Raw genomic sequence first — 27,742 nt, forward strand, 5'->3', positions numbered from 1 at the left:
ATTTTACTAATTTTCTTTCATCTCTGACACTTCTATTATAGAGAAAGGGCAAATAGTAATATTAAATTATTTCCTCTAATTAATTTCCTTTTAATGTGCACAAATTTCGTGTACCGGAGCACTAGTTGGTTAATAAAATTATACCGGTTTCAGATATCCAAGTCTATAATATATCATCTGTATATTATATTGTATGTCCTCCAGTTGTCAATTCTCCTTTCATTTTGTTTATGTGATGTATCACATTTATTGATTTGCAGATATTGTAGTAACCTTACATCCCAGAAATAAATCTCACTTGGTCATGGTGCATGATCTTTTTAATGTATTGCTGCAGCCAGTTTGCTAATATTTTATTGAGGATTTTAGCATCTATGTTCATCAGAGATTGGCCTATAATTTTCTTTCTTTGTAGGGTCTTTATCAGGTTTTAAAATTAGGATAGTGCTGACCTCACAAAATGAGTTTGGGAGTCTTCCCTTCTCTTGAATTTTTTGGAATAGTTTGAGGATAGGTGTTAGTTCTTCTGTGAATGTTTGGTAAAATTATCCTGTGAAGCCATCTGGTCCAGGACTTTTGTATGTTGGAAGTTCTTTCAATTACTGCTTCAATTTCATTAGTTGTAATTGGTCTATTCAGATTTTCTGATTCTTCCTGATTCAGTTTTGGAAGATTATGTTTCTAGGAATTTATCCATTTCGTCCAGATTGTCCAATTTGTTGGCACACAGTTGTTTGTAATATTTTCTTATAATTCATTGTTATTTCTGTGGAATCAGTTGTTACTTTCCCTTTTTAATTTCTGATTTTATTTATTTGGGTCCCCTCTCTTTTTTTCTTAGAGAGTCTGGTTAAAGGTTTGTCAATCTATTTATCTCTTCAAAGAACCAGCTCTTGGTTTCACTGATCTTTTATATTGTTTTCTTTGTTTAGATTCTATTTCATTTATTTCTGCTCTGATCTTTATTCTTTCCTTTCCTCTACCCAATTTGGGCTTTGCTTGTTGTTGTTGTGGTTTGTTTTTTTCCTATTTCCTTTAAGGGTAAAGTTAGATTGTTATTTGAGATGTTTCTTGTTTCGTGAGGTAGATCTGCATTGCTATGAATTATCCTCTTAGGACTGCTTTTGCTATATCTCATAGATTTTGGGTTGTTGTGTTCTCATTTTCTTTTATTTCAAGGTATCTTTTTATTTCTTTCTCATTATTAATCCATTCATTGTTTAGTAACATGTTATTTAGTTTCCATGACTTTCTGTGGTTTTTAGTTTTTTTTTTCTTGTGATTGATTTATAGTTTTATACCATTATAGACAGTTCTTATTTTCTTATCCATTCAGCTACCCTATATCTTTTGATTGGAGCATTTGACTTGGTCAGAGATATGATTTCCATCTTTTTAAATTTACTGAGACTTGATTTGTATCCTCACATGTGGTCTATCCTAGAAACATGTTACATGTGCATTTGAAATGAATGTATATTCTACTGCTTTGGGTAAAATTCTCTTAAGATATCGATTAAAGACATGTGTTCTAATGTGTCTTTGAAGGCCACTGTTTCCTTGTTGTTTGTCTGTTTGGAAGATCTATCCACTGCTGTCAATGGGGCGTTAAAGTCCTCTCCTCTGACTGTATTATTGTCAATCTCTCCCTTTATGCCCATCAGTATTTGCTTTATATATGTAGGTACTTCTATGTTACATGCATATTTACAAAGGTTATATCCTCTTGTTGGATTGCTTCCTTTATTATTATGTAGTGCCCTTCTTTGTCTCTTATTATAACATTTGTTTTAAAGTCTATTTTGTCAGATACAAGTAATGCTACTCCAGCTTTTTTTTTTTCATTTCCATTTGCATGAAATATCTTTTTCCATCCCTTTACTTTTAGTCTGTGTGTACATTTTGTTCTGAGGTGGATTTCTTTATAGACAGTTCTTATTTTCTTATCCATTCAGCTACCCTATATCTTTTGATTGGAGCATTTAAGCCATTTCCATTTAAAGTGATTATTTAAAGTAATTATTTTATTTTTTTAACTATGTTCCTATTTGTTTGTTTTTTTGCTTCTTCATCTTCTTAAAGAAGACTCTAACATTTCTTGTAATACTTGGCATGTGTTAACAAACTCCTTTAGCTGTTTCTTGTCTGGAAGCTCTTTGTTTCTCCTTCAATCCTATATAATAAAGATGTAATATGCAAATGGTACAGCGTAACGACTGACCGAGTAACAACCGGATCATGGATCAGCAGGAGGGTGGGGCAGCGAGATACAAGTGGGTGGCAGGGCAGCAAGCTATGACGGGGGGGAAGGAGGTGGGGAAGAGCTACAGGAGGGCGGGGCAGCGGGCGGCGAGCTACTGGAGGGTGGCAGCGAGCTACTGGTGAACTACTGGTGCATGGATTTGTACACAGAACTACTAGTTTTAAATGAAAGCCTACCTGGATAAAGTAGTCTTGGTTGTAGGTCCTTGCTTTTCATCACTCTGAATATTTCATGCTAACTTCTTCTGGCCTGAAATATTTCTGTTGAGACATCAGCTGACTGTCTTATGAGAGCTCCCTTGTAGCTAACTGCTTTTTCTCTTCCTGTGTTTTAGATTCTTTCTTTGTATTTAACCTTTTGCATTTTAATTACTATGTGTCTTGGTGTGGGCCTCTTTGGGTTCATCATGTTTGGGACTCTCTGTGCTTCCTGGACTTGTGTGTCATTTTCCTTCACAAGGTGAAGGAAGTTTTCAGTCATTCATTCTTCACAAATAGGTTCTCAATCCTTTGCTCTCTCTCTTCTCCTTCTGGTACCCCTATGATGCAGGTGTTGTTATACTTCATGTTGTCTCAAACATCCCTTACACTATCCTCATTTAAAAAAAGTTTTTTCTTGATTTTTAGAGAGAAGAAGGGAGAGGGATAGACAGAAATATCAATGAGAGAGAGACATCAAGCAGCTGCCTCCTGCACACTCCATACTGGGGATCGAGCCTGCAACCTAGACATGTGCCCTGACCGGGAATAGAATTGTGACCTCTTAGTTCAGGGGCTGCTGCACAAACACTGAGCCACACTGGCCAGGCTATCCTCATTTTAAAAAATCCTTTTTTTTTCTTTTTTTCATTTTGTTGCTCTGATAGTTTTCTGCTACCTTCTCTTCCAAATTGCTGATTTGATCCTCTGCTTCATCCAACCTGTATATTCCTTCTAGTGTAGTCTTCATTTAATGTATTATATTCTTCATTTTAGGTATGGTATTCTTCATTTCTGGTTCTTTTTTATGGCATCTATATCCTTTTTTATGTTTGCTTCTCTTTGTTAAAGTTCTCACTAAGTTTCTTGAGCATTCTTAGTCCCATTTTTTTTAACTCTATATCTGGTAAATAGTTTGCCTCCATTTCATTTAGCTTTTTCCTGGAGATTTCTCCTATATATGTTCTTTCTTTTGAGGCATGTTTGTCTTCCCATTTTGGCTGCCTCTTTGTTTGGTTCTATGTATTAGGTAGACCTGCTATGACTACCTTGGAGGATGGTGTTATGTAGTAGGTGTCCTGTGAGACCCAGTGGCACAGTCTCCTTGATCAGCTCCCTTGCTTGGGTTATGTGGGCCCTCCTGTTGTAATGAAGTCATTTTTTTAAAGACATGCATTTTTTCCCCCATTGATTTTTTAGAGAGGGTGGAAGGGAGAGGAAAGGAGAGAGAGAGAATGAATATCAATGTGACAGAGACACATTGATTGGTTGCCTCTCATGCTACAACTGGGACTGGGGATCAAACCTGCAACCCAGGCATGTGCCCTTAATGGGAATCAAACCTGTGACCTATCAGTGAATGGGCCGACATACTATAGCCACTGAGGCACACCGGCCAGGGCTGTAATAAAGTCTTGACTGCTACTGGCCCATTTGTGTGTGGGGTCAACCCTCAGGCTGGCTGATTGTGAGAATCGATCCCAACCACAGTGTACAAGCCGCCATGCAGGTTCTGACCACACGAAGTGGAATTCCCCTCAGCAGTGTGTGGTACCTGCCAAGACCTCCCTTTGGATATCCTGCTTGGGAAGCTAATTAGATCCTGCTCTGATGTTGTCTGGAGCTGGCCACTGAGTGTGTTGGTTCTGGGGCCTCTTAAGAGGGACTGTGGTGCAGGCCAACATCAGATGTTGCCTGTAACTGGCCCTGGCAACCTAATTGGAGCTGCAAAGCAATCCAGTTTGTGGCTGCCTCTGCTGGGCCTGGCTGTATGTGGGAAGGATCAAGCTTTTATCACACCGGATCCCTGGGGCAGGTCAGCAGAAGTCCTAAGTAACCCCAAGATCCTCCTCCACCTGCCAACTACCTGTTAGACTCAGGCGCTAAAAGAGCCTCTGGCGATACTCGAGTTGTAATAGGTACATTTTCAGTGAATCATCAGGTAAGGGCAAGTGGTGTTCACCAGGTCTATGTAGGTTCAAACTTGGTGCTAGTGCCTGGTCTGAGGCCTCTCAGCAAATATTCCAGGGTATATACCTGCTGGGGGTCTGCAGACCTTTGTCATGGGGCCACGTCTCAGGGAGTCATCAGGGTGAGGCCAGCAGACTTTATCAGGCCCAAACAGACCAAGATTTGGCCACATGAAGGAAGGGCTCTGCACTGTTCGGGTGTGCCAGGGAAAAATTTCCTCCACCCTAGAGACAGAACATAGTCTGTCCCAGATTCTACCAGGAGCCTGATCTCAGTTGTTTGGGGCAGCCAGGAGTAGGGAAAGGGGGAGGTGCTGGTCAGGCTTGGGGTTAGGTAGGGAGAGGGGCCCCCACCCCAAAGTCACACAATGCAGTGTCTCCTGAATTCTGCCCAAAGCTCAGCAGGCGGAGCCACCAGGAGTTGGGAGGATGGGGCTGCTGGGAGCCTGGTGAGTGGGGCTAGCAGATCTCCCCTGAGGGGATGGTGTCAGTTAGATTCATGGGAACGTGGGGTAATGGCCCCCACACCAAAGCCACACCACTCTTTCCTGACACCCTGTTTGTCCAACCCTCTACACCCTGGCCCAGACAGCTAACTCCTCAGTAGGATGCAAGCTCCACAGGGTGGGTGATAGGGAGTCCAGAGGGAGGGGCTTTCCCCGAGGCTGATGCTATATGGAGGGACATACTCCACCCCAAAAAGATGGTGTCTGCGGTGCAGGAGAGTGATTCAGCACAGGGGTCCCAGTAGCTATCCCCTCAGCTCTCTCCCTAGAGCCACAAACCCATCTCTCCTTACACACTTAGTCCGCTCTGCCCTCCCTCCAAAGGAGCCCAGGGTGAGTGGCCGCGAAAGAGATTTTATGCATTGACCATTTAAGAGGGTGCCTATGTATCTAGTAGACTCTGGTCTCTCCTTGGCAGACAGAATCCCCACCGATTTTCATGGCCAGATGTTATGTGGTTGCTGGGGAGCCCATGGTGGGGGTTGAAACCCCAAGCTCCTCAAGGGGAACCTTTGCAGCTGAGATATCCCTCTGGAATCTCAGATGCAGCCCTTGGGAACAGGCCAGCTCTTTTCACATCTACCCCCTTCCTATCAGTCTTGATGTGGCTTCTTCTGTAAATCCTTGGTTATAAGACTTCTCTTTAGACAGTCTTCAGGTTGATTGCTCTATATTTTAGTTGTAATTCCAGTTTGGTCCTGGGAGGAAGTGAGTGGAACATCCACCTACTCCTCCGCCATCTTGGATCCTGGCCCTTAAAGCTATTTTTCTACTACCCAATACCTATTCCAGTCTCAACATCTATTGAATGAATTGAGTGCTGTCATCATTCTAATCTTACAAATAAGAAAACAGATTCAGAGTGGTTCATAAATTTGCTAGAAACAACCCTGCACATTAGTGGTAGTATCCCAGATTTTCTGGTTTCAAAGTCCTTTCCATGCTTTCAAAATATATACCATGCTTTCTAAGGTCTCTTACCACTATAGAATTCTAGGATTTATAGTAAAATAATAGTATCAATAATGTTTGTGATGAAAAGAACATGTTAATCACATGTTTACATCTGAGAATAACTGAAGTTATTCTTCAAGGAATTCTATTTGTGTAAACCTAGTCTAATTCAAGACCATGAGTAGCCTTGAAGCACTGAATAGGAAGAAGTCCTAAAGGTCATTTGGTCCAACAGGCAACCTGCAGAATAATGAAGAACTACGAAAGAATTCAGGGAAAAAGTAACCTTTACCTTTAATATATAAAATATTAAAATTCTGATTTTTTTCATTATCTTCACTTTGGTAATTACCAAATTGGAAAGATCTCATACTCTTTGCTTTCCAATTCCTATCAAACCTCAGTTGTAGGAAATTCTCATGAAGAACTGTTTGAAGAATAGGCAGTCCAGCCATTTCTACAGGTTCAGTGGTTTTCAATTTGTGTTCCATAGTCAAATAAAGTTGGAAAAGGTAACCAAATATAACCCCCTTTAAAAGAGTAAATTTGAACATTTGCCAAGAAAGAGTAAATAATTACTAAAATTGGTCTAATCCAGCTATCTCAAACTTATTTGAACTAGAATCTTACTTTAAGTAATAAACTATTGATTTCTCATTTCTTAGGTCACAGTTTGGGAAATACTGTCCTAGGTAATTTTCTTTTCTTTTCTTAAAATATATTTTTATTGATTTCAGAGAAGAAGGGAGATGGAGAGAGAGATAGAAACATCATTGATGAGAGAGAATCATTGATCAGCTACCTCCTGCATGCCTCCCACTGGGGATGGAGCCAGAAACCCTGGCATATGCCCTGACTGGGAATTGAACCGTGACCTCCTGGTTCATAGGTCAACGCTCAACCACCAAGCCACAGCAGCTGGGCCTAGGTAATTTTAAATGTTATGAATGGATAAAAAAATTAAGCTCTCAGAGAACTTACCTTTAGAGTTTTATTACTGCCCTTTATTGAAGTACACTGTTGTCCAAAATTCATTATTTTCTGTGGGATATTTTAAAAATGTCGCCAACTGCATCATACAATTTTATAGTATGCACTTTACCTGTTTCCCTGTCACTTTGTATTCTTTCACTTTGTATTTTTTTTTTTTTCCTGTTGTGCCTCAATTTTCTCATTTAGGTGTATATCCTATGGTACTATGTGCCTCAAATAATTTCTGGCACTATCTATTGTATATATTAAGACCTATCTTCTTACAATTTCACAATGATTTCTACCTAACTGCCCCATTACCCAAAAATAGTATAGTCACCTTTGTGTAAAGGTATTCACATAGTTATGGCAAGTCAATAGAATATACACATTCACGATACAGTTAAATCCACAAATGCTTAAAACCAGAAATAAGTCATTATTTTTTTTTTCCTAGTGGTGTAATAACCAAAAAAGACTTGCTAATCTGTTTTCTGAAAGAAAGGAGAATGAAAATTTATCAGGCACTAGTAACTGCCAGGCATTTTTAAGCGTGCAGGTGCACACGCACCAGGATGCAGAAGACCGTGGAAACACTGGCGGGCTGGGGGTCCCGGGTGGGCGGGGAGAGAGAATTTGTACATGTGCACCCACCATTGAAATACATTTTTCAAAATCCAACGGAACAACAATAAAGATGGCAGTCGGGCTTTCCTCTTGGATACAGCAAACTTTCTCCCTTAGCTTTTGATCCCGAAGTATGCAGTGACATGCTTAAGAGGAATAAAGTTTCAACCAGACACGCCAGCCTTCCTAGACATCCAGTCCCTTCCCGGTTCTCCGCACTCTGGGGTGAGGCAATTACTTAAAATCACAGCTCACAGAGTCTGACAGCCTGCGGGTAACAAAGGGGGGGACTCTGAAACGGTTCCCAGTTCCTGAGCCCAACGGTCCCGGGAAGAGCGACGGTCCTGGACAGCGGCCCCCGCCTCGCAGGCCCGCCGCCGGCGCCGCGGCCACAACTTTGCACAACTCGGGGCGGCGCGGCGCGGAGGCCCGGCCCGGGTTCGAGCCCGGACGCGGTTTGGGGAGGCCCCCCGCCTGGCTGCCTCGTGGGGCAGACGGAGGGCCCAGCGGCACTCGGGCCGCCGAGGACAGGGTGGGGGTGGGGGGGGGGGAAGAGTCGCGTGGGGACCGGCAGCGAGGAGGAAGTCGCACTTACCTCGTCGGGCTCCCGAGGCGGCCGGGGGTCACGGCGGGGCGGGGCGGCCGGGCGGGAGGAGGGGGGCCGGCGGGGGGCGGGGGCCGGCGGGCGGGGGAGAGGGATGCTCGGCCCCTCAGGCGCCCCCAACCCCTTCCTGGCAGCCTCACCCCCGGCGCCCGCCGGGCTGGGGCGGGCCGCTCCCCCTCCGTCAATCTGCACCAGGTGTTGGGGGGACCAACTCTTCGGGCAAATCAGAGCGGGCGGGAGGGCGAGGGAGTGGGAGTCGGGACGGATCGCCCGTCAGTCCCGGCGCCGAGCGAGCGGCTCCCGCCCCGCCCCCTCCCGCCAGGCCCCGCCCACACACAGGCCCCGCCCCCTCGTCGCCGGCGCTGGGCCCCGGGAGACTGCCGCCGCCTCCGGGTTGGCGGTTTCTATTCCCCCCCCTGCGCGGCGCCCGCCGACGGCCCGGGCCTGGGGGAGGGAAGGAAGGGGAGAGGGGAGAAGGGGAGAAGGTGGGGTGGGGGGGCCCGCGGGCTGAGGTTTGGAAGCTCATGGGGGAGGGGGACGTCAGTCTGGGCGGGGCTCTGGGGCAGGGGGCGGGGGGCGGCAGAGCTGACACAGATTCCGGTTGTTCCCCGCCCCTTGAAACTGGGAGTGGGGCTTTCCTGGGTGTGGAAGTTTAGGAAGAGGTCCCTCTGCAGGGCGGGAAGGCGATCAGACCGCGGGCCTGTGGTTTGCTTCCTTGGAGAACAGAACTGTATTGTCCCGGAGCTTTGGGCAAACTCACCAAGAGTCGCCTCTTTCCCAGCCTCTGCAACCCTTCTGGCAACAATCTGGTCATTCTTGTGCCCCGGATATGGGTGTGTGCCATAGGGATCATGATTCTCAACACTGCCCATAATCATCGTTTCCCAATGGCGGGTTAATAGGAATTCCACAAAAGTAGCTTTAACTTACTAAATCTTTTTAGCCACCATATATTAAGCTCCTATACAGTATAGCAGATGCTGAGAACAGCGATAACTCATGTACTCAGCGCCTATATGCTAAGCACAAACCTAAAGCACTTTATGTATGTTAACTCATGATCAGACTTGAGCAAAACAGCTCAGGTACTTTCCCTCGTGGAGCTCATGGTGGATAAGGGAGGACTGGGGTTTCCTTGGCTTGTCTCAGACTGATGTGTAAACGAAACGTCCGCCTCCTTTTGATTCTCCAAGTAATGCATATGTTCGTTATTTGCAGATTAATTGTTTGCTACTCTGAGCTAGCTGTGTGCTGTCCCCAAGGGGGTTGATTGTGGCCATTCCCCACTGCCAGCCCAAATGACATTTGCTCAGGACATTTCCAGTATGTCTTCCTAATGAAAATCCGATGCAAGCAAGTGGTGATCCAGAAGCCTGATGGATCAAGTCACTATCAGAATAAAAGCCAAATTGTGGCAGCAACCTAGGGGTGGCTGTGGGAGATTTATTTTAGGGATCTATTTTGTACACTCCCTCTTGGGGAAGTGGTTAGAAAAAGCAACATAATATAAAACAATGAAGCATTGAATCAGACTGCTAGTTCAAAGGAAAGCGGAAGGGCGGATTTAAAACTGTCACAATCAGGAAGGTGAAACATCAGAAAATCTACCACTGAGGGCTCCACGGAAGCACAGGGTACGTTTGTTGTTGTTGTTGACCCTCACCCGAGGATATTTTCCATTGATTTTTTAGAGAGAGTGGAAGGGAGGGGAAGAGACAGAGATAGAGAAACATCGATGTGAGGGAGACACATCTGTTGGTTGCCTTCTGCATGTGCCCTGACCAGAGATCAAATGTAACCAAGGTACATGCCCTTGACAGGAATTGAATCTGGGACCCTTCAGTTTGTGGGCCGAAACTCTATCCACTGAGCCAAACCAGTTAGGGCAATTTTTTAAAAATTAGAGCCACATGGAAGCGACTGCAACCCCCTCCTTTGCAATCACTTGCACAAATAGATAGACATTATTTCAGTAGTATTGTCTTTAAGTACAAAAGACAGTTCTCTAAACCCATAGCCTAAGTTTTTGGAATTTGTTACTACTTTTCAGCCCTCATTTGACTTTCCGTTGTTAACATTTGTGTATGTACATTAACAGCAAAAGGCATTCTTCTCATGACCACCCCTCTGCCCCATTTGTTGTTCTATTTTGGAATTTTAATAGTTGTTTTCTTTTGGTTTTATAGTGAGAAAGACTAGAAAATCATTGCAATCAAGTTGGATTACAATTGCAGTAAAAATTAGTCCTAATTTAAGAAATAGGATTTCCCATACACCCTTTCCTCTTTTTTCCCCCCACGTTAAATGTGTTTTTGTACTGTCCTAAAATCTATTCTCTTTGATTTACTAATGGATATTTTAAGTTTATTTGCTCCACCACTCCAATAAAAGTAAATCAAATAAAACATCCCTTGTAATCTGGTCCCGTGCCGATGGCCTCAGCTCTTACCCACCGGACTCCTTCCTCTCTGCCAAACACACTAAGCACTTGCCAGTCAAGCTTTTGCATGTCCCTCCGTCTGGAAGGCTCTTAGCTATTCACACGGCTCTTTCCCTTTCCCTTCATGTTACCTTTCCTGCCTATCCTCTGTAAACCTGCAACGCCCCCTCCCCATTTCTCAGCGCTTAGCACCACCTGACCTATATCTGTTTATCTCTGTTCCAATGGAATGTAAGCTCCATGAGAACAGAAATGTGTCTGTTTAGTTCGCTGTTACATCTCCAGTGTCTATTACTTACCGGTGTCTGCTATTTGTAGATACTCAACAAATATTTTTTGAATGAATGAATGACTTCACCTAGGAAAGATAGCTTGTATTTCTTTTTGTATTGGCCAAAGGGCTTTTATACAGTTATAACTAAGTCACATGATTTAGACATATGAATGAGGTTTAAGATACAGCCCATTTTTAAAATTAGAATTTGAAATGGCTGTTTTTAATCTTTCATTCTGGCAACACATTGAAGAAGCATTCACAGCTAAGAATTTATGCTGAGATTTTACAAGTTGGCCCGTAAATGGATCCATAGAATCAGAGAGGAATAATGGATCAATAAATGCTGTCCAAGTCGTAATGTTTTTTTTTTCCCTGAGAAGAAACAATACAGCAGTAATCAGAAGTGGAATAAATGAACCTAAAATTTGATTACTGGTAACTTTACAGGTGGTGCTAATACTATGGCCTTTGTGAGTTCTCAGATGATTTGAGTTGATAATAATCACGATGGTGAGCTTAACAATGTTTTCATCTGGTTGAAGTGTAGTACTGACAGGTAGCAAACAGAACTTGATCCTTATGTGTAGGTGCCCTTAATAAAGAAATGGTTTGGCTTTTCATGTTCTGCTCTGGTTACGAGTTGTGCACGAGGGGAGGATTAAAGGCTCAACTATAATTATGTACAGTATCTATGGTCAAAAACTGGATCCCAGGATTTGAGGATTTAGGATTACTTTTAACAGTACTGCGGCTATCCATGTTTGTTTTTTAATATATATACTTTAAATTTTTAAATTTATTTCAGAGAGGAAGAGGAGGGAGAGATAGAAACATCAATGATGAGAGAGAATCATTGATCGGTTGCCTCCTGCATGCCCTCCACTGGGGATCGAGCCCGAAACCTGGGCATGTGCCCTTGCCTGGAATTCAACCTGGAACCCTTCAGTCTGCAGGCCAACATTCTATCCACTGCTATCCATGGTTTGACACAAAAGAGCCTCCTATTAAAATACAGAGCTTTAAAAGGTGTGAGCAGACCATACCCCTGGAAGGAAAATTTCCAGATGGGTGAGACAGGTGGCCGAGTAAATCCAACCCAAAATTTGTCCCCTTGAAGTTCACCTCAGATTCTCACTCTGATTTCTTTTGGTTCCCAGGGTAACTTGTTTCTCCTTTTAACTTGGTTAAAAAAAAAAAAAAAAGTTTCCTTGGCTTCCTTTACCACAGCCAAGCCAATCTAGAATTTTCAAAATGAATGTTACTAAAATCTAAAGGAGATTAAAAATGAAATTATTATGGAAAATGTAAGGGACAGCCATAACTGTGTTCCTTTGTCCAGCTATTCTACAGTTTTCATTCCTCCAGGAAAAACACTTCCACCCCCAGAGGGCAGGTGTAAATTGCAGGCAATCTGCCTACATTCCTTCCCTCTTGGCTCCCCCTCTTGGCTTCCCCTCTTGCTCCACGTGGTAGGGCCACTTTTCTGTCTTCCACGTGGGAGCCATCAAGCTTGTCCCAGTCACAACCAAGGCTAAAAGCCGCATTTGTACTCCTGTCCATTTCTTCGTTCTGGCCAGAGGGATATGGCAGAGTCCCAGTCCAATCGCAGGGACGGACCAATGCCCCTTGTTCAGGTGGGACCCTCCTCACACGTGGAGGAAAGGCAGTTCCAAGGCACTGTCAGGTCACTCCTCTGAGTCCCCAGAGCATCTCCGTAAGAACAACCTTATATTCAGAAAAGACTCACAATTATGTCTAAAATAAATTCTGTTCACAATAACAGGCGACCTAGATCTTAGGAACTGGAGCCTTTTCCAAGGCCTTTAGGGAAGCCCCTGGCAGGGGAAAAGGGCCTGGCAGTGCCTGGGAGCAGGCACAGCAGAGTCAGGCGCTGCCAGCCTGAGGGGACCTTGCTGGAGGACGCCCCAGTTTTAAGAATGGAGCACAGGGGCGAGTGCAGCTCTGTGGAGAGCGATGTCCCGCCCCCCCCCCCCCCCCCCCGCCTTTGTAGCAGGCACACAGTGCCTTCGAAGCACAGAGCCATGGTCACGAGGCAAACTTGGCACCTGTCTGAGTCAGGAGGTGCTCTTGGGAGACCTCACTAGCCGTGCTAACCAGGAAACAGACAGACCGAGGGGCAAGAAGCAACTTGCCTAAAGCCACCCGGAAAGCCAGAGGCAGAATCAGGATGGGCCCAGTAGGTCTGTCCACCCACAGTCCAGGGCGAACCACCGTGCCACACCATGTCAGACCCCGTCCTGCGCAGAGATCTGATGGCTCACCCCTACACGGTCTGTTTGGTCCCACAAATGGGAACAGTGTGGCCTTTGGAAGGCAGCATAGCAGTCGGAGAGCCCTGGGCCTCCTGGGCGGAGGGAGCCCCCTGACCCTGCCTGCAACCTGTAACCATTCAGTGGGGCCCTGTGCTGCTCGGGCTCTCGTTCTGTGGTTAATGATCACCAGTTTGTGGGGGGCTGACCCCAGCTTTTAGGGAACCGTCACTGTGGATGCCAAAACTGCATAACTGAGATAAGGTGAATAAGTGACAAAGACAACTTTTTACAAACAAAGAACTGCTCTGCACTGGTGCTGAGACGTGGGCAAGGAAAGCGCATGCTCTCCTGTAAGCGTTTCCATCTATCCATTCACAAGCAGGCCTCCTGTAAGCAGGCCACACACCCTCTCTGACTGGGGAAAAGGGTTTTTGTAAAACGGATTCCAACACTTCTTGCCGGTCTCCCTAACCATTCTAGAATACAAACCTAACTCTGTTTCTCCCCCAGGACCCTGCTCAAAACACTTTAGTGACTCTCTATTGCCTTCCAGGTAAAGTTCAAACATCTTCACATGGGCTTTGTAGGTCGGAAGCTTCTTTATCATCAAACCTCTCTCTCTCTCTCTCTCTCTCTCTCTCTCTCTCTCTCTCTCTCTCTCTCTCTCTCTCTCTCTCTCTTTCTCTCGGCCTGTGCCCATTCTAGACAACTTGCAGTGTCTAGAATGTATAATTTCTCTCATAATTATACCTTAAATAAGTTTCCTCCATCTGGAGCGTCCCGCCTTTCCAATCTCTGCTTGTATAAATCTCTCAAGGCTCAGCTCAAGGTCACTTCCTCTGGCCATCTCTATCCTGAACCTTCCAGGCTGAGCGAGTTCTTCCTCTGTAACCCATGCACCCTGTGTTGTAGCAGGTACCTGATTGGCTAACTTATCTATGTCCCTGACTAGCTGAGCGGTCTATGGTGCCAGGCACTCATAAACATTTGTTGAATGAATGAATGAATGAATGAATGAAAAAACACTCCTCACCTATGAAGCCTTGGGAAGTAACTATTACAGTATGGCCATTTTCTCCCCATGAGTATTAGAAAAAGGACCTTTCTTCTAATTTATAGTGTTATACTCCCCGTTTTAGGAATCTTTAGAAGATCCTTAATTTAGGATTCCATCAAGTTTCAAGGCTAGGAATGAATACAAAGTACCTGTATTTATTTCCATGTATTAAAAAGAAAATCTTCCAGTATCTCAACATACTTGTTTTGGTTTTTTAAGACAACAATTGTGAGACTACGTATTGATGCTAATTTCTTACGAGTTAAAAAATATTCCAGGGTGTATCTTCATATTTGACATATTACTTCCTGTCTAACGGACAGGAACCACTCAATCCGGCTTTCATTTTAATGTTCTCAGAGAATGTTTATTACCGTTCCACAAGGTTAAGCATTCAGGTTTGTCACCGTGCTGGTGGATTGCTTATAGAATATTCATTCAGCAACATTGACCAAGTATTATGAAGAAGCCTACGGCCTAGAAGACACGGTGCTACTTGTGATGGGGAGAGAATGAACAAAGATGAATCAGACAGCTATGTAAACTGGAAAGTTCTTATTGATCATTATGCTTCCTATTCCTCCTCCATTTTGTTCACCTTTTTAAAAGCACACATCCCTCTGTGTTCACACTTGCTTTCTATATTCCGTGACTATACTTAGCACAGAATTGTGGAGGAAAGATTCGGGCTGAGTAGCAAGCAGCTGACCTAGGATAGAAAAGCAGTGGGTGAATTGGAGGTGGCACGCACTAAACACATTTGAAGACAGTCACAGAGTCAATGCTCTAAGGCTTAGAGTCTAAGCAATACAAAGAGGAAAAAAAACCCCAAGCATTTTATTCTCTTCCTTTCCAACTGCAAGAAAAATCAAGAAACACTATTACTGCCGAAACCGGTTTGGCTCAGTGGATAGAGCGTCGGTCTGCGGACTGAAGGGTCCCAGGTTCGATTTCGGTCAGGGGCATGTACCTTGGTTGCGGGCACATCCCCAGTAGGGGGTGTGCAGGAGACAGCTGGTCGATGTTTCCCTCTCATCAATGTTTCTAACTCTCTATCCCTCTCCCTTCCTCTCTGTAAAAAATCAATAAAATATATTTTAAAAAAAGAAACACTATTACTTACAGATTACGTGCTAAAGACACCCCTAAAAAGCCCAATTGAAACATTCTTATGCTGCTAGCATGTAATAACCTTTGACTCTTTAGGAAATTGAGTAAAATCAATGGCTAGAGTCTGAAAGTGTTAGGTCTAAATAGATCCAGTATCAGATAAAAAGAACAGGCTACAGCAAGAGGGCTCTTCTGCATCTAAGTAACACTAGTTCTTGATTTTCTTGGGGATGGAGGGGAGGAGAATGGGATGTGTTCATAATTTGACATTGAAATGCCTTCTTGTTGCCTCCAGTTCTTTTTATCTGGGACTTAACCTATTGCACTGAATGCTTTCAGACTCCTAGGAGTTGGTTTTACTGGATTTCTTAGAGACAGGATGTTATATTTTAGTATCATAAGAATGCTGTTTTTTTTTTAAATATATATTTTTATTGATGTCAGAGAAGGGAGAGGGAGAAAGATAGAAATATCAATGATGAGAGAGAATCATTGATCAGTTGCCTCCTGCAACCCAGGCATGTGCCCTTGACCGGAATTGAACTCGGGACCCTTCAGTCGACAGGCCAACGCTCTATCCACTGAACCAAATCAGCTAGGGCACGAAGAATGTTTTGATTATGCTTTTCTGTGTCTTTATACATGGAAGTAACATGATAACACATTTCCGGGCCAAATTAATTGTCAGGAACGTTGTTCCCAGAGGCTGAAATACTACAGTGGTCTCAGGAATCCATTCCAGGGTGGTTTACCTTTCTGCCCACCACTCCCACCCCTTCCCCCAGTCTCTGAGTGAACTGGCTGGGCAGATAAGTCTGCCTCATATTCCTTCTGAGGAAAGTGGCCCCAGTGGGTTCTTCCCTGTGTAGGCTGCCATCTCAGTGCAGCGGCTTTTGTTAGTGAAACAGACTCTGCACTTCTTGTCCCAGGAGCTTGGGGTGGGGACAGTGCAGGCAGAGCAGCGAGGTATGGGTGTGCGGGAGAGGGCCCATATGCAAAGGCCTCAGTGAACTCACTCTGCCCAGTGAGCATTCTGAACACAGTGGTGGCAGATCAAACCAGATGCTCCCCAGAGGGTCATGAACAAAGAGGAGGCGGCTCAGTGAACCGCAGCCTGTGGTCTGAGCAATGCTGACCGCCTTTTCTGGGCCACTGAACTGGCTGCTAAAGACGTGACCTCTTGTGTGCCCTCGGGCCCTGGGTTTCTTTGCAACAACCTCACCTCGGCCACTGCAGGAAGCAGGGGCAACGCTGCAGTCTCCTGCTGACCTGACCTGAGGCTCCCTCTGGAATTCTCTTCAATTAAGTTCAAGCTCTGGTCCACTCCCAGCCCCTTTCTCAATAATCTCTGTTTCTAAAACAGCAAAATAGCCTGTGCGGAGATGACAGAGAGAGAGAGAGAGAGAGAGAGAGAGAGAGAGAGAGAGAGAGAGAGAGAGAGAGAGAGGGAGAGAGGGAGAGAGAGAGAGAGAGAGAGAGAGAGAGAGAGGGAGAGAGGGAGAGAATTGTGTATATTGAGTCTTAATTTACTTATAGTAAAGTCCATTCTATCTAACGTATGGTTCTAGAGTTTTGACTAATGCTTACAGTTGCATAAACACTACCATCATCAAAATATAAATTTTCGTCTCCCTAAAAATTCCCTCGTGTCCCTTTGGAGTCAACCCCTCCCTCTATCTCCAGTCTCTGGAAATCACCGCCGTGTTTCTGCCCCTGTATTTTTGCCTTTTCTCTTGAGTCTTATACATGGAATCATACAAGGCAGGCCTTCTTTAACATCCCTGTTTAAACCACAGCATGCGCCCTGCCTGACTCTCTGTTAGCACATCATTCTTTGCCTTATTTTTTTTCCCAGAACATTTAACATTATCTGAACATAAGCTATTGTCATTTTTTGATGATTGTCAGTGGAATGCACACTCCCACTAGAATGTGAGTGCGGGGACTTCGCCTCGTTTGCTGCTTCATCTCTGGGGTGCAGACGGCTGTCTGCCATCGTGCAGGTGTTCAGGAAATATTTGCTGAACGAGCCACCAAATGAATGAGGACATTGGAACTTCCCCAAACCCTCCTCTCCACATTCAGACTGACCTCATTAATAAGAGATTACCCTCACCCCCGCCCCCCAAAATGTGTCAATCCAATCTTCGCTGTGCTGCCAAAGTAGATGGTTTAGCTGCAAGTAACGCAATTAGAAGTAATTAGGCTGATTGAGATTATACATTGTCTTTTAAAGCCACTCTCTGGGCGATTAGATTACCTAGAATAGAGCTGGTCTGATGCGAGTGAAATGGAAACAATGATAGTGACTATTTCCTAAGGTTGTTTTGAGGATTAAATGACTTAACGGAGGTTAAGTGTTCAGCACAGTGCTCCTCCATGGGGAGTATTTTGCCTCCGCAGGGACGTCAGGTGGTGTCCGGAGACGTTTTGTTGTGGTGGTGGTTGTCAAAACCAGGGCAGGGTTGTTACTGGCATCTGCTGCTAAACACTCCTCAATGCACAGGACAGTCCCCTACCCACAAAGAATTATCTAGCCCCAAATGTCAGTAGTGCCACCTGTGAGTTAGAGCAGTGTCTGCACACAGACAAACTGTATTTGTGTTTGCTACTATTATTTTTAGGCCCTGGCTGGATGGCTCAGTTGGTTGGAGCGTTGTCCTGTACACCAAAAGGTTGAGGGTTCAATTCCTGGTCAGGGCACGTACCTAGGTTTCGGGTTCGATCCCTGGTTGGGGCGCATTCAGGAGGCAACCAATTGATGGGTCTCTCTCACATCAATGTTTCTCTCTCCCTCCCTCTCTCTCTCTCTGCCTCTTTCTCTCTTTCCTTCCTTCTCTCTCTAAAAATCAATAAAAACATATCCTCCGGTGAGGATCACAAAAACATGACAACTTAGGGAAAATGTTTGCAACATATATGGCAAATGATACATATTCCCAATAGAGGGAAAAGGCCTATAAAAGCAGCAACAAGGATGTGAGTGCTCTAATAAAAGACGTGAGCAGACAATGCACAAGAGAAGAAATTCAAATTTCCAGTAAATATGAAAAGTGTTCAGACTGACTAGCAATAAAAAAAATGCAAATTAAAACACAAATTTTTATTTTTTCTTTTCAAATTGACAAAGGTTAAAAGAATAAAATGGCGAGTGTTGAAGTTTGGTGATAAATGGACACTCTCATACACAGTATGCTGACCGAGGTTTTCTGGGAGACAGTTACCTATGTGAATCAACTACTTCAAATATCTTCATACTGTTTGTCTCAGTATTCTACCCTATAATCAGACTCACACAAAGATGTTAGTATGTGATTTTCACATGTGGTGCTATATGAAAAACTAAAAATGACGTAATTGGAGTATGGTTAAATGAACTATGTTGTACTTATGGACCATTAGAAATCAAGTGAAGTCTTTAGAAATAACTTAATCTGCAGAGTTGTCATGTTTGATTGATGGAGAGGTGACGGTACAGATATAAGGAAGAAAAGGGAGCACAGATGCAAGGAGGGACATCAAAGGAAGAGTGGCGAGCAGCAGGGAGAACCTCTGCACACATCTCTAGCTCTGGGAGCCGCCTTTGCTTCCCACCATTCCTCAGGGCAAATATGCACATTAAGTTCCAACAGAGTCACACACTTAAAGGTGTAGAGCTTGCTACATCTCTGTCCTTCTTAAAATATAAATAAAGAAATTGGCTGTTGAAGAAACCAAGATGGCGGCATAGGTGAAACACCTAACCTGCAGCCGGGCACAACAATTTCAAAGGCACAACTAGAGGTCAGAACGGACATCGTCCAGAACCACAGGAGAGCTGGCGGACTGAAATGCCCACAGATGGGGGGAAGGAGAAGGCCACGGGGACAATCGGGGGAGCCGTAAAAGCCTGAGGTATGGAGAAACTGGCGGAGACACGAGCGCGCGCCTGCGGGGAGGATGGAGCCGGAGAGGAGGGGGCGGCTGACGGCCTGGCCGGCGTTCACTGGCAGGAAGGAGATAAAGGCTCCGGAGTGCGCTAAGCGCCGGCTCCGACTGCACTGAGCGCCAGTTCCGGGCGAAACCCTGGGAAGCCAGGCGCAGGCTGGGGGAATGAATCTGGGCTGTGGGGCGCAGGCACAGAGGAGCGGCGGAAGGCAGAGCTCCAGAGGCACGCACGGGAAGGGGCGCAAAGGACGGACTGTTGCCTGCGCCACTGAACTGCCCTAGCGGGAAGGAGACATAAGCTCAGGACCGTGCTGAACCCCAGTTCCGACTGCACTGAACCCCAGTTCCGGGCGAAACCCTGGGAAGCCAGGCGCACGCTGGGGGAATGAATTTGGGCTGTGGTGGCGGAGGCACAGAGAAGCGGCGGCTCCAGACGCGCGCACTGGAAGGTGCGCAGAGGACGAACTTTTGCCTGCGCCACTGGGTGGCCCTGCTGGGAAGGAGACAGGGACGCCAGACTGCGCTGAGACCCAGTTCCAACTGCACTGAAGCCCAGTTCCAGGCGAGAATCTGGGAGTCCAGATTCATTAGGGGAGGGACTGGACTGTTTGGCAGTGGGCGAAACTCCAGGGCGCGTTTCTCTCAGAGGTGTTTGCAAGGAATACAGAGGGACACAGACACAGGAGCCTCATAGGGCGGGGCTGACAGGAAGCCAAGGTTGTAGGCTCCACCCTGTAGCTCCGCCCCAGCCAAGCTGAGCAGAAGCTTTTTCCTGCTGAGTGCCTCAGGTAGTGGCTGACCCACACTGCATTGGAGACCCAGAAACGAGGGCATCTAGTGGTTGGTGGGAGATGACACCAGATTTCAATCACTTGCATAAGGGAGGCATTCTAGAGGCAGACTCAGTGAGCGCCAAGGCATTGCTGCATCAAGACCCGGCCCACAAACATGTCTCCTGCACAGCAACTCTTCCTATATAGACAAAGAGGGTCCTCACGGCCAATTGGCCTGGAGGACAATTCCTCCCAGTGACACCAACAACAATCAAGACTTAACTGTACAAAGGAGGACCAAGATGGAGACATAGGGCGGCAGCCTGATCGTTGCCTACCACAACAATATTGAGACTACGACGGGAGAGCAGAGCAGACACCAGCCAGAAAGACCGGGGGGCTGGCTGAGCAGATGCTCTACAACTAGAATAAAAGAGAGGGGTACGCAGGATGATGCTGATGCCGGTGACCCAAAGTCCACACTTTAAGAACTATGGCTCAGGCGACACAATGGTGGCCAGGAACGTGCTCGGCGCAGTTCCCCCGGCGGTCTCCGGCTGAGGGGACGGCTCCACTCGCTGCCGAGCACGGACAGACGAGCCCCTGGGAGACATGGGGTGGGAGACTCCGTGCTTGCTGACCTCCGAGTCCTTCAAGAATCTCAATGCCCCGAAGTGGCCAGGTGCGCACGCTCAGCGACTGGCCACCGTTGCAGACCCAGGGGCCGACGCAGCGACACCGGACCAGCCCACCGCCGGGTACCGGGCACACCGGAGCCTTGCCGAGCCCGCCGCCCAACGAGTTCTGCGGCAGCCGCCCTGGAGCTCTGAGAAAATGACCGAAGGAATTGCTGAGAGGGAATTGACCAACAGGAATTGGGATCAAGAAGACGAAACCCCGCTGAGACCCGAGTCCAGGCGAGCCTGCGAGCCTCTGGGCTCAGATGTGGTCACACGCCTCTGGGTCTAGGTGAGGCCTCACGCCCCTGGGTTTGGGTGAGGCCACGCGCCCCTGGGGCCAGGTGAAGCTGGATTCCGGGTTCGGGTGAGGCCATGTGCCCCTGGGTCCGGGTGAATCTGAACCCTGGGTCCGGGTGAGGCCGTGGGCCCCTGGATCCGGGTAAGGCTGGGTCCCGAGTACGGGTGAGGCCGTGAGCCCCTGGATCCGGGTGAGACCACGCGACCAGGGGTCTGAGAGAGGTAACGCGCCCCTGGGTCCGGGTGGCTTCGTGCACCTAGGTCCAGGTGAGGCCACGTGCCCCTGGGTCTGAGAGAGGCCACGCACCCCTAGGTCCGGGCGAGACCATGTGTCCCTGGATCCGGGTGGGGCCTCGTACACCTAGGTCCAGGTGGGGCCGCGTGCCCCTGGGTCTGGGGGAGGCCAGGCGTCCCTGGGTCCGGGTGAGACCGTGTGTCCCTGGATCCGGGTGAGACCTAGTGCACCTAGGCATGGGTGAGGTCACGTGCCCCGGGGTCTGAGAGGCCAAGCGTCCCTGGGTCTAGGTGAGACCGTGTGTCCCTGGATCCGGGTGAGGCCGCGTGCACCTAGGCCCGGGTGAGCCCAAGTGGCCCTGGGTCTGGGAGAGGCCAAGCGTCCCTGGGTCCGGGTGAGACCATGTGTCCCAGGATCCGGGTGAGGCCTCGTGCACCTAGGCCCGGGTGAGCCCAAGTGGCCCTGGGTCTGGGAGAGGCCAGGCGTCCCTCGGTCCGGGTGAGACCATGTGTCCCTGGATCCGGGTGAGGCCTCGTGCACCTAGGCCCGGGTGAGCCCAAGTGGCCCTGGGTCTGGGAGAGGCCAAGCGTCCCTGGGTCCGGGTGAGACCATGTGTCCCTGGATCCGGGTGAGGCCGCGTGCACCTAGGCCCGGGTGAGCCCAAGTGGCCCTGGGTCTGGGAGAGGCCAAGCGTCCCTGGGTCCGGGTGCGACCATGTGTCCCTGGATCCGGATGAGGCCTCGTGCACCTAGGCCCGGGTGAGCCCAAGTGGCCCTGGGTCTGGGAGAGGCCAAGCGTCCCTGGGTCCGGGTGCGACCATGTGTCCCTGGATCCGGGTGAGGCCTCGTGCACCTAGGCCCGGGTGAGCCCAAGTGGCCCTGGGTCTGGGAGAGGCCAAGCGTCCCTGGGTCCGGGTGAGACCATGTGTCCCTGGATCCGGGTGAGGCCGCGTGCACCTAGGCCCGGGTGAGCCCAAGTGGCCCTGGGTCTGGGAGAGGCCAAGCGTCCCTGGGTCCGGGTGCGACCATGTGTCCCTGGATCCGGATGAGGCCTCGTGCACCTAGGCCCGGGTGAGCCCAAGTGGCCCTGGGTCTGGGAGAGGCCAAGCGTCCCTCGGTCCGGGTGAGACCATGTGTCCCTGGATCCGGGTGAGGCCTCGTGCACCTAGGCCCGGGTGAGCCCAAGTGGCCCTGGGTCTGGGAGAGGCCAAGCATCCCTGGGTCCGGGTGAGACCATGTGTCCCTGGATCCGGGTGAGGCCACGTGCACCTAGGCCCGGGTGAGCCCAAGTGGCCCTGGGTCTGGGAGAGGCCAAGCGTCCCTGGGTCCGGGTGCACCATGTGTCCCTGGATCCGGGTGAGGCCGCGTGCACCTAGGCCCGGGTGAGCCCAAGTGGCCCTGGGTCTGGGAGAGGCCAAGCGTCCCTGGGTCCGGGTGCGACCATGTGTCCCTGGATCCGGATGAGGCCTCGTGCACCTAGGCCCGGGTGAGCCCAAGTGGCCCTGGGTCTGGGAGAGGCCAAGCGTCCCTGGGTCCGGGTGAGACCATGTGTCCCTGGATCCGGGTGAGGCCTCGTGCACCTAGGCCCGGGTGAGCCCAAGTGGCCCTGGGTCTGGGAGAGGCCAAGCGTCCCTGGGTCCGGGTGCGACCATGTGTCCCTGGATCTGGATGAGGCCTCGTGCACCTAGGCCCGGGTGAGGCCACGTGCCCCTGGGTCTGGGAGAGGCCAAGCGTCCCTGGGTACGGGTGAAGCTAGATCCTGGGTCCGGGTGAGGCCGTGCGCCCCTGGATCCATCCGGGTGAGGCTGGGTCCCAGGCCCGGGTGTGACCACGCGCCCCTTGGGTAAGGGTGAGGCCACGTGCCCCTTAGTCTGGGTGACGCCGTGCCCCTGGGTTCGGCCGAGACCAAACCAGAGGGAGTCGGACCTCCATTACCACCATTTGTCCACCATCCAGAGCTGAGGGGTCAGTGCTGACATGTACACATAAGGAACTACTGGACATTGAAATTGGGTCTCAAAAGAACTGTTGGTCCAGGGGGAAGCTCGCTACAGATTGATTCATTTGCCTGTCAGCATAACTATTATTGCTCGTCTCACATTGAGTTCTTATTAGTATATATCTAGTGACATATGATCTCGCTCATCTAGGGGAAATGATGAACAACATAGACTGAGGAACAAGAACAGAACCAGAAGCAAGGAGGCATCGATCGGACTATCGGGCCTCAGAGGGAGGATAGGGGAGGGTAGGGGGAGGGTGGGGGGAGGGGGAGAGTTCAACCAAAGGACCTGTATGCATGCATATAAGCCTATCCAACGGTTAAGTTCAACAGGGGATTGGGGCATGCGTGGGGAGAGGGGTGGGATGGGAATGGGGGGATGAGGACAAATATGTGACACCTTAATCAATAAAGAAATTAAAAAAATATAAATAAAGAAATTGGCTGTTGAAGAAAATTTATTACACACCACTAGAAGCATGTCTACTCCAGGTTTGTTTGTTTCTAACCTTTTGTTGCTTCAGTTCTATCTTCAAAATAAAATTAAAAGGTAAATAAAACCAAGAGTTAGCACAACCTATCCAGAAACATAGAACCATGAACAGACTGATGAATTTCAGAAGGAAAATGAGGGTAGGGGTGAAGGGGGAGAGAGTAACTGAGGAATTTATATGCATATATGCATAGCCCAAGGACACAGACAACAGTGTGGCAAAGGCTCAGGAAGGGCAGGTGCAGGGAGGAGGGGGTCAATGGGGAAACACACACACACACACACACACACACACACACACACACAGCAGACATCTGTAATACTTTCAACAATAAAGATAAAAAAAAAAAGAAAAAACATATTCTCCATCAGCATACTGTGTTTGAGAGTGTCCATTTATCACTGAGAGGTCATGGGTTTGATTCCATGTCAGGGCACTTGCCTGGGTTTCAGGCTCAATCCCCAGTAGGAGGTGTTCAGGAAGTAGCTGACTTTTTCTCACCTAGATCTTTCTCCCTCTCCCTTGATTTCTCTCAAATCAATAAAAACACATTTTTATTTAAAAAATAAAAGAAAATACAGGATGGGCAAAAGTAGGTTGATAGTGGTGAGTACATGAAACACAGTTCATTCTTGTATTATTTATTAATTATTGTATTATTTTTCATACAAACAACTGTAAACCTATTTTCCCCCACCCTTTATTGAAGTGGCTTAACAGCCTTTTGAAAAAAATTGATCAAGGAATTAAATAGACTTAATGGTGTTATATAAATAAATACTTTCTGATCAATTTTATCTCCATTGGTAAAATTATGATTGGAATGTTTGTATTCATACATGAGAAAATGTCTGAGTGAATCAAAACAGGGTCCAAATGGGGAGTAGAAGGTCCACTGATCACTCAGTGACACCTGTAAGATGGGGAAGGATTAAGGGACAGGGTCTCTCACCCCTCCCTACCAGCATCTCAACTGGACCTTTTGCTGAACCTGTATTCCAATGTCTCCGTTCAGTAGGCTGTGTGGGCAATGACTCTCATCAATTCTTCTCTTCCTTTGAATGATTCTTGATGTTGTTCATAAAGTAAGTCTAATGTTGCATGAACTCTATGAACCAGGAGATCATGGTTTGATTCCCAGTCAGGTCACATGCCCGGGTTGCGGGCTCAATCCCCAGTGTGGGGCATGCAGGAGGCAGCTGATCAATTATTCTCTCTCATCTATCTCTCTCTCCCTTTCCCTTCCTCTCTGAAATCAAGAATAATAATTTTAAAAAGTCTAATGGAAGCCCTTACTCCCATTTCACTATTCTTAGGCTCAGGTCTTAAGGTCTCTTAACCTTTGATTTCCACCTGTCTATCAAATCCTCAACCCTAATCAGAAGACGTTCATCCATGCTCATAATATATTCACAGCACGACCTTTGTTCCCGGCTTTCTACTCCCCACTCACCCATCTATACTAATAAAAGCCTAGGAGGCCCATGTGTGCGACGTTGTCACAAGATGGCCACCACAATATGGCTGCCACAAGATAGCCACCACAAGATGGCCATGTGCAAAGTGGAGGCGGGGCCGGTGGCTGCTCCACACAGTGAGGCCTGGGGTTCCCATGACTCTGTGCGGCATGGAGGAGGCTGGTCCCGGTGGAGGAGGCGGGTCGTGGCAGGGGAGGGCAGTTGGGGGCATTGGGCCGGCAGGGGAGGGCAGTTGGGGGCATTGGGCTGGCAGGGGAGGGCAGTTGGGGGCATTGGGCTGGCAGGGGAGGGCAGTTGGGGCGATTAGGCCGGCAGGAGAGCAGTTAGGTGTTGATCAAGCTGACAGGGGAGCGGTTATGAGGCGATCAGGCTGGTAGGCAGAAGCAGTTAGGGGCAATCAGGCAGGCAGGCAGGTGAGCAGTTAAGAGCCAGCAGTCCCAGATTGTGAGAGGGATGTCCGACTGTCCCACAGGGATCGGGCCTAAACCGGCAGTCAGACATTCCCCGAGGGGTCCCAGATTGGAGAGGGTGCAGGCCGGGCTGAGGGACCCCCCTCCCATGCACGAATTTCGTGCACTGGGCCTCTAGTTGTTTGATAAAGCTCAGGGCTGGGTGGATAAGAACAAGAAATAGGGTAAATAGGAATAAATGGGTGGTGAGAGTACAAAAGAGAGTGAGCAGGGAGAAAACTGATAGCCATTTTGAAAAACCCAACATCAGAAAACAAGAAAAATGGGAAAAAATATTTGTTTGCACATATTCTTTATTCACCATGAATTTTTCCTACCCTTCATATATGCTAAACAAAGTACTTTGTTTTGCTAAGATTACCATAATGAAAAACCTTTTTTTTTTTTTAAATGGTAACTGAAAATGTGGATTCTGTAACAATAAACAGTGTTTACAGGCATAATGCTAATGAGTCCCATTCTACTGCTTTTATATTTTGTAGGTAAAGTAGAACTAAAGTTGTGCAGGTGTCTTTAGTTTATCCTTACCTTTTGTACAGTTTATTGTCCTCTAGACATACTATTTTCTGAACACCAGAATCCAGCACAGTGCCTGCCTCACATGTAAAAGAGGTCAACAATCATTTAATAAGTAAATGAATGAATGCTGTCCACATAGCCTGGACATGACTGACATTCATCATTTTATTTTTGGTGAGGATATTGTGGGTTTATATTTATCACACAGATTGGTAAACAAGAGAAAATAGCTTCAAGTTTAGATGAGGTTAAGACCCCTTTGCTTCTCAAGATCATTTCTTTCTTTATTTTATTTTATTTTTTTCATTTTATGTGCCTCAGGCATGAAACAGCTCTGGCCACCCACACAGGCATCAAGCTAGGATGAACTGACTGTACATCTGCTTTGCCCCTGATTGATATAAGAGCAACACCACCAACCAGGTGTCTCCTTGCCCATTGCCAGGGGGTTCATTTCTTTACTTTTATCTTGTTTAGAAGATAGTTTGTGAAAGTGCTTATTTGAAAGTAGTTTTCTCAATGTCAAGTGACTTGAAGTCTCAGTTCAAGGCCTCTTTCTTTTTTTTTTTTTTTTTAATTCTTACCGAAAAGGAAGTATGAGGTCAATTGCATAAACTTAAAGTACCACAGAAATGAAACTTAAAGCAGGAAGAAACTTGCCATCAATGCACTGGATGGGAACACGTGTGTCATGTGAACAGACATGACAAAAACAGCCCTCCTTAAATTACTTTTAGCAATAGTGATCACATTCATTTTAATTTTGCCGGAATATTTCAAGACGCCAAAAGGTGAGTATATAATTATAATTTATCTTTTCTTTTTCTTAATTTTAAAAGTGAAGACAGCCAATGGTTATAGGAAATGTCTTCATTTCAGATACATGCTGCATGGGCGGAAGCTCTCTGTGAGAAAAGCTAATACAGGGAGATTGCAACTTTAGTTGACTGTTACATAGCACAGTAACCTTAGCCATAGCACTTAGTTATTGTAGAATACAATCATGAAATAAAAAAACGAAAAGGTAATTTAAAATTTGTGGCCAAGATTTCAAACATTCAGTGTACAGTAATCTCATCACATGATTTTGCTTTTATTTATTTATTTATTTATTTATTTATTTATTTATTTATTTATTTTTATTGTTTAAAGTATTACACATAGTAGTAGTACATATATCTCCCTTTTTCATGATTTTGCTTTTTAAAACATTTTCCTTCAAAACCAGTTTTAAGTATGCGCTTACATTCTGAAATTATTATCGACAGAAAAGGACATTTATTAAGTTAAAATGGCTTGTCTTCCTTCCAACACAGCTATTTCACACAATAACTTACTATTGCTTTTTGAAAATCAAGAGTATTAGCTATTTCAAAATATAATTAGAGTAAGATGGGTGCAAATTTAAGCAGGTATATGGGTGTGAATGTTTGTAACGAGAGAAAAATGGGACAACATGAACTCTGTGGATATTTCAGAGAATTGTGATGATTGCTGAAACCAAGAGTAGGAAAATAATTAGGTGTAAATTTAAACTATTTTTATATGTCAGTAAAATATTTGAAAATATGTTAATGTGGCTATTTGGATGGTAACTGTGTTCCCTAGCATTTAATAA

The 27,742-nt window shown here is 46.7% G+C and overlaps 2 protein-coding genes, 1 long non-coding RNA gene and 1 other non-coding gene across 7 annotated transcripts in view; 2 read left to right on the plus strand and 2 right to left on the minus strand.

The window, feature by feature from the left end:
* Positions 1–8,305, minus strand: part of KLHL5 (kelch like family member 5) — an 82,556-nt gene extending 74,251 nt beyond the window's left edge. For 2 of the 3 annotated variants that reach the window (XM_054729512.1, XM_054729501.1), the window contains exon 1: positions 8,085–8,305. The gene's annotated coding sequence lies outside the window, so the exon portion shown is untranslated. The remainder of the gene's footprint in view (positions 1–8,084) is intronic. The other variant, XM_028143670.2, reaches the window with a different exon arrangement.
* Positions 8,306–8,713: 408 nt separating this feature from the next.
* LOC114231022 (uncharacterized) lies at positions 8,714–9,518 on the plus strand. The gene is made up of 2 exons (XR_008557641.1): positions 8,714–8,926; positions 9,312–9,518. It is a non-coding gene; the product is annotated as an uncharacterized LOC114231022 (long non-coding RNA).
* A 16,914-nt stretch (positions 9,519–26,432) lies between these two features.
* LOC114231090 (small nucleolar RNA SNORA48) lies at positions 26,433–26,574 on the minus strand. The gene has a single exon (XR_003617069.1). It is a non-coding gene; the product is annotated as a small nucleolar RNA SNORA48 (small nucleolar RNA).
* A 121-nt stretch (positions 26,575–26,695) lies between these two features.
* Positions 26,696–27,742, plus strand: part of TMEM156 (transmembrane protein 156) — a 34,578-nt gene continuing 33,531 nt past the window's right edge. For both annotated transcript variants that reach the window (XM_028143669.2, XM_054723905.1), the window contains exon 1: positions 26,696–26,915. In XM_028143669.2, the coding sequence (XP_027999470.2) occupies positions 26,828–26,915 (88 nt within the window). In that variant the 5' untranslated portion in view covers positions 26,696–26,827. The remainder of the gene's footprint in view (positions 26,916–27,742) is intronic.

The sequence above is a fragment of the Eptesicus fuscus genome, chromosome 2 (assembly GCF_027574615.1).
Source record: "Eptesicus fuscus isolate TK198812 chromosome 2, DD_ASM_mEF_20220401, whole genome shotgun sequence".
In the NCBI taxonomy this organism is placed as follows: domain Eukaryota; kingdom Metazoa; phylum Chordata; class Mammalia; order Chiroptera; family Vespertilionidae; genus Eptesicus; species Eptesicus fuscus.